The 17,256-nt window shown below is 41.1% G+C and overlaps 1 protein-coding gene across 8 annotated transcripts in view; it reads right to left on the bottom strand.

Annotated features, from left to right (window-relative positions):
- The window catches only part of mtmr14 (myotubularin related protein 14), a 58,022-nt gene that overhangs the window by 13,021 nt on the left and 27,745 nt on the right, over positions 1–17,256 (bottom strand). For all 8 annotated transcript variants that reach the window (XM_061783794.1, XM_061783795.1, XM_061783796.1 and 5 more), the window contains 9 exons: positions 16,582–16,655; positions 15,808–15,878; positions 15,628–15,702; positions 15,029–15,095; positions 8,134–8,219; positions 2,703–2,779; positions 1,027–1,063; positions 823–893; positions 166–224 (listed from right to left, as the gene is read on the bottom strand). In XM_061783794.1, the coding sequence (XP_061639778.1) occupies positions 166–224; positions 823–893; positions 1,027–1,063; positions 2,703–2,779; positions 8,134–8,219; positions 15,029–15,095; positions 15,628–15,702; positions 15,808–15,878; positions 16,582–16,655 (617 nt within the window). The remainder of the gene's footprint in view (positions 1–165; positions 225–822; positions 894–1,026; positions 1,064–2,702; positions 2,780–8,133; positions 8,220–15,028; positions 15,096–15,627; positions 15,703–15,807; positions 15,879–16,581; positions 16,656–17,256) is intronic.

The raw sequence follows: 17,256 nt of genomic DNA, 5'->3' as shown, positions 1-17,256 counted from the left end.
TCGTGTGTTTTGGCAAATGAGATGGTTCTGATTTTTGTCCTTATAATATATCACTGATGTTGTGTACTGAAAAAAATGTAAGATGCAAAATTTAGTATACAGGGTCAGCGCCAGGAGTGTTGGGATAACCTTGCAAACCCTGTGGAGGAGCTACTGTTGACTTACTTAATTGGCAGAGGTCCTCCACTGTAAAATCACCATCTTTGCACTGGGAGTTCTTCCTTCTGTAACAAACGCAACACATTGAAGAACAAAATACAATCAAGAGGGCATTATGAGTTGTAGGATTGGAAAGCATTTTTACTATATGTACAAACAAGGACAAAACTGTTGGTACCCCTCTGTTAATGAAAGAAAAACCCACAGTGGCCACAGAAATAACAAAAGTAATAACACATCAAAATGGAATGAGAATTAACCAATGAAAATCAGACATCAATTTTGAATTGTGGCTTAACAGAAGTATTTAAATAAACTCATGAATCAGGCTTGGACATTCATTTTCCTTTGCTTATCCGTGGTCGGGTTTTTATTTATTTATTTATTTATATATATTATATATATATATATATATATATATATATATATATATATATATATATATATATATACATACATACATACATATACACACACACAAACCAGGCCTGTTTCATGAGTTTGTTTTTTAAAATAATTCTGTAATTCAGATTCAAGTTATTTCAGTGACCACTGTTGTTTTTTCTTCCATTAACAGAGGGGGCACCAACAACTTTGGCCACATGTGTGAATCACGTCAGGTGGGAAAAAGAAATTATCCCATAAAACAGCAAATGAACACACCTCTCTTTTTTAATAGCAGAGAACTTCTCTGAGACGATGTGCTTCAAAAAGTTGAAGCAAAAAAAGAAAATCTGAAGGAGAAAGAATTGTTTCTAATCAATGGGTGAAACAAAAAGCCTTTTATAATATACAATTTTGGTTGACTCAAATTATCTTTGTTATTTATGATGCACAGGAAAAATATGATGAGAAATGTCAATGTACCTCCTCCCCCTTGGAGAGTCGGTCTGGCAGCATGTGACTAGAAATAGAAACAGAAGAATTAAATATCTTTAGGAGAAAGTCAGAACCGAAACAGAAGTTGCACTTGAAAAAAAGACTGTCCGACAGCATGGAGACAACATGAAAAAGTCCTTTAACATCTATATTGCATTGTATGACAACAATAATAATCTTATTTGTAGGCACCTGTTAGGGCAATAAACCGTATAACACTAATACAAATATAAAAATCAGGAATGCTGTACAAATAAAAGCTTTCAAATGTCTTAAAACGTCAGCTGGAGAACGCAAGTTGAAAATCACGGAGGCATTGTCAAAGTGAGTTCCAGAAATGACAGGCTGTCGAGCCGAAAGCTCTGGACTCAAAGATAGATCGATGGGCTCGAGGTACAGTAAGGAGCATGAAGAAAGAAAAGAAGAAAATGGAACATAGGGACAGATGAGGGGAGCGAGATTAGAGGGTGCCAGGTTAAGGAGGAACATGGAAGGGAGAAGGCTCTTGTATTTCATGCACTCTCTGACCGGTAACCAGTGCAGGTTCTTGACGATGAAGAGACAAAATCTAAATATGAACTCAAAAAGACATTTAAGGCCTAAATTCAGTCAAACGGGATTTGTTGAAAGTGCAACTAAAATGGTTTGGGAAAGTCCAAATGAAAGCCAACTATAAGATATTACAGCTAACCATAAACAAATTCTCAAAGCTGGACTACCAATTGAAATGTGATCTAATCAACGAAAGAAGACCAATGCCGAAGATCTGCTTCAATGCTTCAATCGGATTAATATTGTGTTCAGTGACTAAGAATTAAACAGGATAATTAATTAACTTCAGGAGGGCGCCATGTTTAGCGAAACCATCAGCTGCAGACCGGAAGTGACGTTGAAACTCCCAGGAGCACGTGACCTTCTAACTCCGCACATTTGAGTCAGCCTGGTTTGTTAAACATGGATCAGTAGGAACTGCAACTGTGTCAGTAGTCAGTATCAAAGCGAAGTGTGCAGATTCATTTTTGCCAATTAAACTGCCTTTCAAAAGTAGTCCGCCGGCTGTCGCGAGCCTATCGGGCACTCGCCACGAGCTGCTAACGCTGGCAAACTAGCGTTGTATTTATATAATTTTAATCAAGGACAGCGCATTTAATTAGCAATTTTTTTAGTGTATTAAATCAGCAGCTGAATATGATCTTGGGATGGTGTTGTGTTGATGTTGGTGGCAACAGTATGAGATGTACCAACTTGAACGATGCCAAAACAGCAGTCAGCTGGGACTCCGTCATTAGGTGGCTAGATTAGTGGAACTGTCAAATGTGTAGCTTGTCATTGAATAATTACCAACTTTTTTTGTAAATAAAACCGTCAGGAATGGCTAATGCACGTCACATTCTCGGAAATGAGAGAGCGAAAAGACACGGCGGCCACCATAAGCGAGTGGATGCAATGTTTTGAACCTATTTTTTTTTAGAATAAATACTTTGTTGATTTTAGTAAACAGCAGCTAATGAACATAAGCACATTTAGAATATGACAAAGTTATTACATCTTGGGTTTAGTTCCCATTTAAGGCATCACAGAAGTGAGGCTTTACCAACCTAGCGCTTGCTAGCATCTGTTACATGAGCACTGTTTGTTTATAATATTCCACTATTATTTATTACCCAAACAGGAACCAGTCATAAGCAATAGTCAGATACAGGATCTCGGCTGCTTCCAGACTGTTGTGTACAGCTCCGTCCTGCAAAAAATACAAGTCAAAAGATGGTCACCTATCAAGTCGATCATCAGTTACGGCGCAACTACATTTTTTTCCCAACAGTTTATTTTACCCTGTATTCACAAATCATAAGCTTCCATTACAATGTTTGTTGAAGAAGTAAGTTTGAAATGGAACAGTTTCATTGTGAAAGCATATCGCTATTAGAGTTGATACCAGTGATAGCAATGTTCGAGGGACAACAGAAGCCACATGGTTGCGTGCTTTAAAAAGAACTCGGATTGTAATGATGTTTGGTTTATATGATCTCTTTCGATGTAAGTAACAACAATAAGACACAACTTTCGAAAATCATTTCCAGGTGTATATATTTTTAAGAAATTTTCTTTCAACATTGGTCAGAAACACTGAGTGCCATGCCGCCTCCTCGGGTCCCTGCAGTGGAGCCTTTTAGTGCAAAACCTTATATATAATTTAGTCAAAGTCTAAATTGATTTATTTCAGCCACTAACAGTGAGCGTATGATAAAAGAATCAAAACATAATAAAAAAATAAAACCAGTGTTGATCACCCACTAAAGCCCAGCATTTGGCGCCTACACAGCAGTAGCCTACGAGAGAATTCGTTCTCCAGTTTGAGAAACGTGTTTTCAGACCGCAAACGCACAACATCCCATAAAATACAAGGCCCATGTTGGTTCGGCTGGCATTTGAGAGACATGACGTGAGTCAAGCGAGTGGAAGGACAATTGGACACCGTCACCAGCCCGTCACATATAGAACAATGCCTAGTACGCCAACTCAACTCTAAAGCTAAGACGTGTTTAATTGACCCAATGTCCGCCATTGAATACGTAATACTTAACGCTGAAATTGTGTCTGTCCCTGCATGCACGTCTGTACGCGCGTGTGCGGCCGCTGTGGCATATACAGTGGGGCAAAAAAGGATTTAGTCAGCCACCAATTGTACAAGTTCTCCCACTAAAAAGATGAGAGAGGCCTGTCATTTTCATTATAGGTATACCTCAAATATGAGAGACAAAATGAGTCTGATTTTTCATGAATTAATTTGTAAATTCCTCTGGAAAATAAGTATTTGGTCATCTACAAACAAGCAAGATTTCTGGCTCTCACAGACCTGTAACTTCTTCTTTAAGAGGCTCCTCTGTCCTCCACTCGTTACCTGTATTAATGCCACCTGTTTGAACTCATCAGTATAAAAGACACCTGTCCACAACCTCAAACAGTCACACTCCAAACTCCACTATGGCCAAGAGCTGTCAAAGGACACCAGAAACAAAATTGTAGACCTGCACCAGGCTGGGAAGACTGATTCTGCAATAGGTAAGCAGCTTGGTGTGAAGAAATCAAACGTGGGAGCAATTATTAGAAAATGACCTACATGACATACAAGACCACTGATAATCTCCCTCGATTTGAGGCTCCAAGCAAGATCTCACCCAAATGATCACAAGAACAGTGAGCAAAAATCCCAGAACCACACGGGGGAACCTAGTGAATAACCTGCAGAGAGCTGGGACCAAAGTAACAAAGGCTACTATCAGTAACACACTACGCCGCCAGGGACTCAAATCCTGCCATGCCAGACGTGTCCCCCTGCTTAAGCCAGTACATGTCCAGGCCCGTCTGAAATTTGCTCGAGAGCATTTGGATGATCCAGAAGAGGATTGGGAGGATGTCATATGGTCAGATGAAACCAAAATAGATCATTTTGGTAAAAATTCAACTTGTCGTGTTTGGAGGAGAAAGAATGCTGAGTTGCATCCAAAGAACACCATACCGACTGTGCAGCATGGGGGTGGTAACATCATGCTTTGGGGCTATTTTTCTGCAAAAGGACCAGGACGACTGATCCGTGTAAGGGAAAGAATGAATGGGGCCATGTAGCGTGACATTCTGAGTGAAAACCTCCTTCCATCAGCAAGGGCATTGAAGATGAAACGTGGCTGGGTCTTTCAGCATGAAAATGATCCCAAACACACCGCCCGGGCAACAAAGGAGTGGCTTTGTAAGAAGCATTTCAAGGTCCTGGAGTGGCCTACCCAGTTTCCAGATATCAACCCCATGGAAAATCTTTGGAGGGAGTTGAAAGTCTGTGTTGCTAGCGACAGCCCCAAAACATCACTGCTCTAGAGGAGTTCTGCATGGAGGAATGGGCCAAAATACCAGCAATAGTGTGTGAAAACCTTGTGAAGACTTACAGAAAATGTTTGACCTCTGTCATTGCCAACAAAGGGTATATAACAAAGTATTGAGATGAACTTTTGTTATTGACCAAATCCTTATTTTCCACCATAATTTGCTAATAAATTCTTTAAAGATCCGACCATGTGATTTTCTGGATTTTTTTCCCCCTCATTTGTCTCTCATAGGTGAGGTATACCTATGATAAAAATTACAGGCCTCTCTCATCTTTTTAGTGGGAGAACTTGCACAATTGGCGGGTGACTAAATACATTTTTTCCCCACTGTACCCATTTTAATGTTGTGTGTGACTGTGCGTGCGCCCGCTGTCACACTGGTAAAGCTATTTTGTACTGCTTGAATGAGTGTGTGTCACGCACGCGCATTTTGGAGCGTCAAAATGTGCCCCCTCACGCGAACCAAATGCCGACCCATCGGACGTGCTCTGCCGCCGACACAGCAGGACAGTGACAGCTGGGGAGTGTCTGCAAGGGGGAAGCAGGAGTTCACTTTGGAGTTCTAAGCAGTGTGTCCATGAACATTTCTAAATGTATTGTACTTAAAAGTTAAAACAACTGCACTTTACAAAAGTATGGTACTTGATTTTTTTTTTTCTAACATTGAAGCCACTGCAACCTTGTGCAAAATCAGAACATTTAATAATTAAGTGATTCCTCCACGTACCATCAAAGTCAAGGCTCAGATCCGGGCCACCACACCACTTTATGTGGTCCACTAAAGCAATTTAAGTGTGTCTATTGTGTTTCTTTTCTTGCTTAATAGGTTTGTTCTCTCCAGAGAATTTTTCTTCACTTTTAACAGATCAAGCATTTTTTCCACCAAATCCTTAACATAAAGTGAACAATAGTTGTATCCCTAACATTTGTGCGCCACGATTTTCCATGACTTCTGATTTCAACTTAAATTTGTTGCTAACAATATAATCAATATAATAATAATTGCCAGGGCAATTGTGTATATGAAATAATAATATGGTGAAGTGTTTTCATAGTCATAAGGGGCCTCTCTGGTTCCCTCATGGGATGGGCTCGCTGGCTTGACCCCCTCCTTGCAGGTGCACCCATCCTCAGTGTGTCGGCTCAGCAACTCCATACACCAGTTGACTATCGTGCATGTGATATGGTGTTCATTCACTAATAAGTTCCATAGACACGCTATAGGCTTTAACTGCTTGTGCTGGGACCACTAATAATAACAACACAGGTTATATTACGATATCTACAGTAGGTACGGAAAGTATTCAGACCCCCTTAAATATTTCACTCTTTGTTATATTGCTGCCATTTGCTAAAATCATTTAAGTTCAGTTAAGCACCCCATATTGACAGAAAAAAACAATTGTTGACATTTTTGCAGATTCAAAAAGAAAAACTGAAATATCACACAGCCATAAGTATTCAGAGCCTTTGCTCAGTATTTCATAGAAGCACCCTTTTGAGCTAATATAGCCATGAGTCTTTTTGGGCCATTCAAGAACGGTCATGGAGTCGTTCTGAAGCCACTCCTTCGTTATTTTAGCTGTGTGCTGAGGGTCATTCTCTTGTTGGAAGGTGAACCTTCGGCCCAGTCTGAGGTCCTGAGCACTCTGGAGAAGGTTTTCGTCCAGGATATCCCTGTACTTGGCCGCATTCATCTTTCCTTCGTCCTGTCCCTGCAGCTGAAAAACACCCCTACAGCATGATGCTGCCACCATCATGCTTCACTGTCGGGACTGTATTGGACAGGTGATGAGTAGTGCCTGGTTTTCTCCACACATACCGCTTAGAACTTATGCCAAAAAGTTCTATCTTGGTCTCCTCAGACCAGAGAATCTTATTTCTCACCATCTTGGAGTCCGTCAGGTGTTTTTTTTGAGCAAACTCTATGTGGGCTTTCATGTGTCTTGCACTGAGGAGAGGCTTCCATCGGGCCACTCTGCCATAAAGTCCCGACTGGTGGAGGGCTGCAGTGATGGTAGGCTTTCTAGAACTTTCTCCTATCTCCCGACTGCATCTCTGGAGACCCCCTAAAATGTTTCACTCTTTGTTATATTGCAGCTATTTGCTAAAATCATTTAAGTTCATTTTTACCCTCATTAATGTACACACAGCACACCATATTGACAGAAAAGAAACAGAATTGTTGAAACGTTGTTTGCAGATTTATTAAAAAACAACAACTCCCTGACTGTTCTTGAATGGCCCAGCCAGAGCCCTGATTTAAACCCAATTGAGCATCTCTGGAGAGACCTGAAAATGGCTGTACACCAACGTTCACCATCCAACCTGACAGAACTGGAGAGGATCTGCAAGGAGGAATGGCAGAGGATCACCAAATCCAGGTGTGAAAAACTTGTTGCATCAGTCCCAAAAAGACTCATGGCTGTATTAGCTCAAAAGGGTGCTTCTCCTAAATACTGAACAAAGGGTCTGAATACTTATGGCTGTGTGATATTTCAGTTTTTCTGTTTTAATCTGCAAAAATTTCAATAATTCCGTTTTTTTCCTCTCAATATGGGTGCTGTGTGTACATTAATGAGGAAAAAAATTAACAAATGGTTTTAGCAAATGGCTGCAATATGAAGAGTGAAAAATTTAAGTGCGTCTGAATACTTTCCGTACCCACTGTGAGCTAGTGCAGCAATGTACGGCGGCAAACAGCAACCATTACACGTCATCAATCCCAGAATGCTTTGCGCACGCAAAAACTATTTTTATAACTTCAAAAAATAATTTATAAATATGTAGCACTGTATTTCAAAAGTCGAAGTCAGTTCTATTTTAAGAAGTATGTGTCATTACAATCACGGTTCCTTTTAAGACCTGTAGCACATTTCCTCTGGTCCAAATCCATTGATGAGTTTTTATTTTTGAAATTATAAAAACAAGCTAACCAAAATGTGTCACAGCAAATAACTAAATTCACTTTAAAGAAATTGAATTTATCCATATTCACGCAGTGAAAATAATACGTAGCCTATTGCTATCAGACTGCTAACATAATCGCATATACTTAATTTAAAGACATGCTCAGTAACACAAGTTAAATTACTGTGTTAACACTTGACTAAATGAACGGCACTTAGAATTGACTAGACTGACTTAATTATGCTTGTGCGAAAGCACCCTTTAGGGTGCACAGACGGACAGACAGTGTGAAGTATCAACTTACTGCCCACAGAGACAGCCTGAGGAGAGAAACAAACAGAGGTGTTCGGTCCCAGCCTGATATGCAGTGCACAAGAAGGCCACTCTCATCTGGAAACAAGAACATGTGAATTTTTTTATTTTAAACACCTTCACTTTTGTATCGTTCGTTCGTATTATTTTCCCACAAAGGAAATTCTCTCACGCAGCGGTATTTTAATGTTCCATGCATTCCATCACAAAGAACTTCAACATGCAGATCGTTCGACTGAGAAGCGCCAAGACAGAGGTTGCAAAATGCGACGCTGAATTGAGAAGAGCGAGAGAAAAGACAAAAATGGCGAAAGTGTATTCGCATTTCATGGTGAAATGCAAGGGGAGCACCCGTTCGTTAGAACACGGACCTTTCTCTCCGTGGAGTATGACACTGTCATCACGGGACCCGAGAGACAAAGGTGAAGCGCAAATCGGTGAGCTATACGTTAGTCTACTTTACTAACATAAAGTTAGCGCTGCAGAGTGTCTCTTTTAATTATGAGTACCATCAAATGTGTAGCTCTTTTTTTTTTTTTTTTTTTTTTAACCGTGACAAGGACAGTATAACGCAACCATAACGGAACATACAGTGGAGTCACTTTTTGCTCAGTGTAGTCACTGTGTGACATAAGGCAAATCTGATGATCCCTAAGTGGCAAAACTTTGAGTCAAGTCGATGAAAAACATGGCAAATGTGGCCAGAGAGGAATAAGAGCAAAATGGATCATCATCTTGTACCCAAACAGAGGAGGATATAGGTGAACGGAGATGAAGGAAATATTTGTCTCACTCAAGGTTTCTTCATTTTAGTTTTAACGAATTGAACATTTCCAAAACTTGTAGAACTACAAAGAGTCTTATTCCTAGTCAGCTGGTCTAAGCCCATAAATGCACAGTCATGAACCTAATGTATTCATATGTCACAAATTGCTAGCTGTTTAAGTGCATATGCACAAAGGCTGCTAAGTGGGACATTCCCACTTGGAGCTGTTATTAAAAGTGCATATAATATGTGAAACACCATGATGAACCAAAAAAACATAACCTCTAAAACGGTTCAGTTAAGATTTGTAAAATTAAACTATGTGAAATTGTTTGAGACTTCATTGTTGTGTCAAGATAAAGAGAAAAGGGGGGGGGGAAATAAATCAAACTACATACACTACAAAGACAAGATATTTAATGTTCAAACTGATAAACTTTATTGTTTTTAGAAAATAATCATTAACTTAGAATTTTATGGCAGCAACACGTTCCAAAAAAGCTGGAAGAGGTGGCAAAAAAGACAGAGAAAGTTGAGGAATGCTCATCAAACACGTGTTTGGAACATCCCACAGGTGAACAGGCTAATTGGGAACAGGTGGGTGCCATGATTGCTTCCCTGAATTGCTCAGTCATTCACAAGCAAAGATGGGACGAGGTTCACCTCTTTGTGAACAAGTGTGTGAGAAAATAGTCCAACAGTTTAAGGACAATGTTCCTCAACGTACAATTGCAAGGAATTTCAGGATTTCATCATCTACGGTCCATAATATCATCAAAAGGTTCAGAGAATCTGGAGAAATCACTGCATGTAAGCGGAAAGGCCGAAAACCAACATTGAATGCCCGTGACCTTCGATCACTCAGGCGGCACTGCATCAAAAACCGACATCAATGTGTAAAGGATATCACCACATGGGCTCAGGAACACTTCAGAACACCAATGTCAGTAAATACAGTTCGGCACTACATCCGTAAGTGCAACTTGAAACTCTACTATACAAAGCAAAAGCCAAATATCAACAACACCCAGACACGCCGCCGGCTTCTCTGGGCCAGAGCTCATCTAAGATAGACTGATGCAAAGTGGAAATGTGTTCTGTGGTCCGACGAGTCCAAATTTCAAATTGTTTTTGGAAATTGTGGACGTCGTGTTCTCCGGGCCAAAGAGGAAAATAACCATCCGGACTGTTATGGACGCAAAGTTCAAAAGCCAGCATCTGTGATGGTATGGGGCTGTGTTGGTGCCAATGGCATGGGTAACTTACACATCTGTGAAGGCACCATTAATGCTGAAAGGTACATACAGGTTTTGGAGAAAAACGCTGCCATCCAACCAACGTCTTTTTCATGGACGCCCCTGCTTATTTCAGAAAGACAATGCCAAACCACATTCTGCACGTGTTACAACAGCGTGGCTTCGTAGTAAAAGAGTGCGGGTACTAGACTGGCCTGTCTGCAGTCCAGACCTGTCTCCCATTGAAAATGTGTGGCGCTTTTATGAAGAGTAAAATATGACAACGGAGATCCCGGACTGTTGAACAGCTGAAGCTGTACATCAAGCAAGAATGGGAAAGAATTCAACCTACAAAGCTTCAACAATTAGTGTCCTCAGTTCCCAAATGTTTATTGAATGTTGTTAAAAGAAAAGGTGATGTAACACAGTGGTAAACATGACCCTGTCCCAGCTTTTTTGGAACCTGCTGCAGCCATAAAATTCTAAGTTCATGATTATTTGCTAAAATCAAAGAAGTTTTTAGTGCAGCGCCCAAGGGCTAAAAAAAGATCCATACCCCTCCTGGCGGTGGAACAAAACGGGACCCGTTTTATTTGGAGGAGGTGGATGTCTAATTGATAAAAAGGATGGTTGTACTAATTTAAAATGTGTATCACACTTCAGATTAAACCCTTGTTTGCTGAAACATCAGCAAATTCCTGTACCCCAATACCCAAGATATTTCCTTAGCAAAGCGGCACCTATTATCATCAGGGCATCGATTACCACCACTTTTTAGGTGTAGGACATACCACTATAACCATCCTAAGTGTTCAGTTTGATTTTTATCCTACTATGGGGATATTAAACCCTGAGAATCCAAAGCATTTTTTTTTTCACGTGATTGGAAGTTTCAATTATTTAAAGGTGGATGGAAGAAAACAAGTTGAAATCTATACCATTTTATAGTTTGAGGTATCCCTTATCAGTACCACTAACAATCATTAAAAATGGGTACATCACGACAAATTAACCCTTTGTTGATGACAACAGTCTTCTACTTCTTTTCCTTTCGGCTTGTCCCTTTAGGGGCCGCCACAGCGCGTCATCCTTTTCCATGGAAGCCTATCTCCTGCATCCTCCTCTCGAACACCAACTGCGATCATGTCTTCCCTCACGAAATCCATCAACCTTATCTTTGGTCTTCCTCTAGCTCTCTTGCCTGGCAGCTCCATCCTCATCACCCTTCTACCAATATACTCACTATTTCTCCTCTGGACGTGTCCAAACCATCAAAGTCTGCTCTCTCTAACTTTGTCTCCAAAACATCGAACCTTGGCTGTCCCTCTGATGAGCTCATTTCTAATTTTATCCAACCTGTTCACTCCGAGCAAACCTCAACATCTTCATTTCCGCCAGCTCTGCTTCCTGTTGTCTCTTCAGTGCCACTATCTCTAATCCATACATCATGGCTGGCCTCACCACTGTTTTATAAACATTGCCCTTCATCCTCGCAGAGACTCTTCTGTCACATAACACACCTTACACCTTCCTCCACCCATTCCAACCTGCTTGGACCCGTTTCTTCACTTCCTGACCACACTCACCATTGGTCTGGACGGTTGACCCCAAGTATTTAAAGTACTCCACCCTTGCCATCTCTTCTCCCTGTAGCCTCACTCTTCCCCCACCACCCCTCTCATTCATGCACATATATTTTGTTTTACTTCGGCTCATCTTCATTCCTCTTCTTTCCAGTGCATGCCTCCATCTTTCTAACTGTTCCTCCACCTGCTCCCTGCTTTCACTGCAGATCACAACGTCATCTGCAATATAGTCCACGGGGGTTCCATTCTAACCATCTGTCAGCCTATCCATCACCACTGCAAACAGGAAGTGGCTCTGGGCTGAACCCTCATGCAGTCCCACCTCCACCTTAAATTCGTCTGTCACACCTACAGAACACCTCACCACTGTTCTGCTGCCCTCGTACATGTCCTGTATTATTCTAACATACTTCTCTGCCACTCCAGACTTCCGCATGCAGTACCACAGTTCCTCTCTGGGTACTCTGTCATAGTACTCTTTAGTGCCCAACATGTCATCCTAATGTTTCTTGTTTGGCCTTTGCCACCTCTACCTTTGCCCTATGTCGCATCTCAATGTCGTAGCTGAATTTCCACCGGTGCCCTGCAGGTTGACGGCACCGGTGGCGGACGTTGTTAACCCGGCCCACAACCGATCCGGTATGGAATTCTTTGGATGAACGCTCATATTTGTTTGGCAAAGTTGGAAGCCGGATGCCCTTCCTGACGCAACCCTCTGCATTTATCCGGGCTTGGGACTGGCCTACAGTTTGCACTGGCTTGTGCCCCCCGTAGGGCTGCATTTGTTGAGGACAACAGTGAAACCAGAATTTAACAGTAAAATAGTAATTTGACCAAGTGAGGCCCAGATTTCCTCTAGGGGTGAAAATACTTGACTTGTATGTGTGGAAAACATCACAAAAAAATGATCTGAAGTCTTTTAAGGGCCTTTTCCAGGCAGTGTTAACCCCTTTCCAGCTAATCACATTCATTTGAAATGTGTGTTTTCGGCCAAACAATTAACAGTTTCGGCCAGTTTCGGCCAAACAATTAACAGTTTTGAAATCAGCAGGAGCAGATTATTTTGTGAACAGAACCTGATGCAATCCTGTACAGTCCCAAAACTGTGTTCATCTGGTTTGGGAATGGGCTCTGCACCCAAATCAGAGTCTGCAGATGTGCCCGAAGGGCATGTAGTCTCAATGCATCCTCAGCAACTGCGTGGTTGGTTTGTCACTCGTGGTGCCAAGTAGCACAAATCGTCAAGTGTCTTGCCTTCCTTGCATACATGGCAAGGACTAATTCTCTTGCAGCTTCTATCCACGAATTGGTCATGAATTAATTGTGATTAACACATTAAAGTCCCACCACAACACAAAATATCTAAATCGTTGTTGTTGTCGTCAAGACACTTGACCCACATTGCCCATGTATGGATGCGGTTGGATGTTTGGTGGTGTTTGGAGGGGCTATAAGCAGAGAATGGCACCCACGCTTCCGTCAGACTGCCCCCTGCAGGGCGGCTGTGGCGACACAAGTACTTTACCACCACCGGATGTGACTGTGGAATGAATGAATAATCTGTGAAATTGTAAAGCGTCTTTGAGTTCCGTGAAAAGCACAATATCGAATGCATTATTATTATAAAAAATGTACGGCCAAATATGCCCAACTAAGTTTCAAACCAACGATGATGAATCAAAATGTGATTAGCTGAGAAGGAGTTAACCCTTAAATGGACCTCAGATCATTATAATGCGATGATTTCCATAGTAAAGTCATCCCAGAGGATATCCGGGCCTGGCTTGGTTTGACTGACCCGGTTTCACTATTGTCGCAAACAAAGGGTTAATTTGCAGTGTTGTACCCATTTTGAATGATTTTAACTGGTGTTTTATACTAAAGGACATCTCAAACTATGAAATGATAAAAGATTTCAACTTGTTTTCTCCCATCCCCCTTTAAATAAACGGAACTCCCAATCAAATTATTCAGGTCCCATTTTGTTCTACACGTGGGAGGGGTATGTCCCTTTTTAGTGGCTTTTTTTCAGGGTCGGCCGCAGCACTCATGGGGGTGTGTAAGTGCCCAAGGCAAGGGTAACTTGCACATGTGTGAAGGCACCAATAATGCTGAAAGGTACATCCATGTTTTGGAGCGACATATGCTGCCTTCCAAGCAACATCTTTCTCAGGAATGCCCCTACTTATTTCAGCATGACAATGCGTTCAACCCACATTCTGCACGTGTTACAATGTGGCTTCGTAGTAAAAGAGAGTGAGTACTAGACCAGCCTCCCAGCAGTCCAGACGTGTCTCCCATTGAAAATGTGTGGCACATTATGAAGTGCAAAATACAACAATTAGTCTTCTCAGTTCCCAAAAACTTATTGAGTGAAGAAAAAGAAAGGTGACGGATCACAGTGGTCAACATGCGCGTATCCCACCTTTGTTAGAACGTCTTGCAGGCATGTAATTCTAAATTATTGAATATTAGAAAAATAAAATATCCATTTAAACATTAAATATCTTGTCTTTATAGTGTATTCAATTGCATGAAAGTTGAAAAGGATTTGCAAATGATCGTATTGTCCATTTTCATTTACCATTTCAAGAACATTACCTTGGGAAGGTATAATAATCATGGTTGATAAATTATGGCTTCAATATTTCTCATTTTAATGTTTTTATTACATCAACCATGAAATGGCAGATGCAGTTGCAGCCTGAATCAAAGTACCAGAAATGAGATTTTGACGTCCCGTCATCAAAAACATCTGTCTCTATAGATTAATTCACCTTTGTCCATTCTATTTTCAACCCTGGTAACAGAAGGGGGGGGGAAAAGCAAGTCTATTATATCAGATTAATCAGATCTCAAACGTCAAAATTAAAACTCAGCACTCTATTTTGCAAACCAACAAATAACATTGCTGATAGATTGTATTGGATAGCTTATGTATCGGCAATAGTTCTGGTCTCTATTTTGTGCAATGTACTTTTTGTACATCTGCTCTTGCATGCTATTTATAGGACACATTTATATTTCAATATACCCATAATTGCTGCTGAAACGATACAAATTTCCCCATTGTGGGAGTAATACCGGTTATATTATCTTACATTACAAATTATTTATTAATAATAATATACTTACCGACCTTATACCTACCGATGTTCTGAAGTAACGTCTACAGTGACATACTAATTATTTTACAATATACAGAGAGGGAGCAAACAATGAACCGCGGCAAGGGAACAATGTACAGTATAATTCTCACTGGTGGAGCTATCCCTCATGAAAATTTTTTTAACTCCCTACCATCACTGTTGATGATATGTAGAAGTAGCTTCAGGTAGTTCTGCGTCTGTTCCACCAGGTCCCATGACTGAAAACACACAAGGAGGACAACGCACAAAACGGATTCTGTACTGAAGGGGCTACAATTGGAAATGGAGCAAGTTGGAGTGAGGGAGGTCAAATGGAGGTTTAACATTGCCCGACCAATTCATCGCCAGGCCGATTGTAGCCTATCACCGATAAATCAGTCAATATGTGACCACGTTAACTTTTTGTTGCCGTGGAGATTGTCGAGTTGCTGCCGTTTGTCCTCTGCAATGCATGCTGCCCCTCCTCCTCACTCTCTCTCTCACACACACACACACACACACACACACACACACGGTGAATTTCGGCACACCTCTCCCAGTAAACGGCAGAGCACAATGTACCACTCGACTAGTGCCCCGATGTGTTATGGTACCTTTGTTAAATAAAGATTATCGATCATTGGCCAGTATATCGGATATCAGTTTTTTTGTGTTGTTTTTTTAAAATTCCCAATATCGGTATCGGCTTCAAAAATCCCTTATCAGTTTGGATCTCCATTGGACAACTGCTTGCCCATATAAGAGAAGTACCTGGTACTCAGCCCAGTCAATGTTTAGGTTCTTCTTAAAGCACGCAGGAATTGTCAAGGGAGCATCCACATAGTCCTGTCAGGGGAGAAGAAAGGTGTCAGATTGGGCAGAACCTCATTCCTATTATTTAACAAAGTCAACTACAAATGTTATTGAATCATATGAACAATTAATCAGTACCTGATTCCAGTTAAACACAAGTCCCTCAGCAGTGTAGTCTCTATCTTTGTAGTCTTTAAAGAACTCACACCCTGAACAAAAAACACAGCCTTGGTGATGAATTTAACGCTGGATTTACACTACATCTTTCAAGTGAAACAATCCAGACTTTTTGCTTCCTCCTGATAATGTGCATAATACGCAGCATTAAGAGAGAAAAAAAAAACAGGCAACAGACACTCTCAGATCAGAATTAGGTCTCTTCCCAATGTAGGTAAAAATTGCCAGAGTAAATCTATACCATAGCAAAAGCACATACTGTACCATTAAAAATGGTACATTCGTACTCAACCAGTGAGCACAGAAAACAATTGCAGACACCGGCTTGTGGAGTAATTTCAAGGTTCCCTGCATTGAAACCGGTACAGAGAAAAGTCAGTCAAGGCCAACTAAATGATATATACTGTTTATTACTTACATTATTTGCATTATTGTAGAGGTCAGTATTGTCACCACCCAATCTTGACACGTAATTGTGTGTTGTTTCAGTAATTGTAAACAATATGAATTTGGGTCGTTTGAAAATGCATACGATCAAACAACAAAACAGATCCAGGCACTCAATTGAAATTGGTAACTTCGATCTGCAGTGTACATCCAGCCTAAGCAAACACAATACACGCTACAGGATGTTGCGCTTTGCGGTACTTTAGTACAAGCACAATTTAGCATACTTATGTTAAAAGTATTTTTTTCAGTTAAAACATGAACATAATTCTTTTTTTATTGTTTTACCTGGATAAGGCACAGAGAGCAAAGTGAAGTCTGCATAGCGTTGGGCTTTGTCGGCCTTCTCGGAGGATGTCACACTGGCAACAAAAGAGACCAAGATGTGAGGCTGCGTATCTGATCATTTTATGAGTTTTATTCAGCACTGTATTACTGGAATAATGCAGCCCTATGGGGGGCACAAGCCAGTGCAAACCGTAGGCCGGTCCCAAGCCCGGATACATGCAGAGGGTTGCGTCAGGAAGTGCATCCGGCTTAAAACCTTGCCAAACAAATATGAGCGTTCATCCAAAGAATTCCATACCGGATCGGTCGCGGCCCGGGTTAATAACGTCCGCCCCCGGCACCGTTAACCTGCAGGGCACCGGTGGAAATGCAGCTACTGTGGGTCGAAGCCAAAGGAGAGGTGGAAAGCGGGTTCTTCGGAACAGAAAGAGAAGAGGAAAGCACAGAGCCTAGAATTGAATGTGGAGACTTTGAATGTTGGGACTATTGACAGGAAAATGTCGGGAGTTGGTTGGCATGATGATTAGGAGAAAGGTTGATATATTGTGTGTCCAGGAGACCAGGTGGAAAGGCAGTAAGGCTAGAAGTTTAGGTGGAGGCTTTAAATTATTTGACCATGGTGTAGATGGGAAGAGAAATGGAGTCGGGGTTATTTTAAAAGAAGAGTTGGCTTAG

Source organism: Phyllopteryx taeniolatus, chromosome 9 (genome assembly GCF_024500385.1).
Source record: "Phyllopteryx taeniolatus isolate TA_2022b chromosome 9, UOR_Ptae_1.2, whole genome shotgun sequence".
Classification (NCBI taxonomy): domain Eukaryota; kingdom Metazoa; phylum Chordata; class Actinopteri; order Syngnathiformes; family Syngnathidae; genus Phyllopteryx; species Phyllopteryx taeniolatus.
This window is presented reverse-complemented; position numbering and strand designations above follow the sequence as displayed.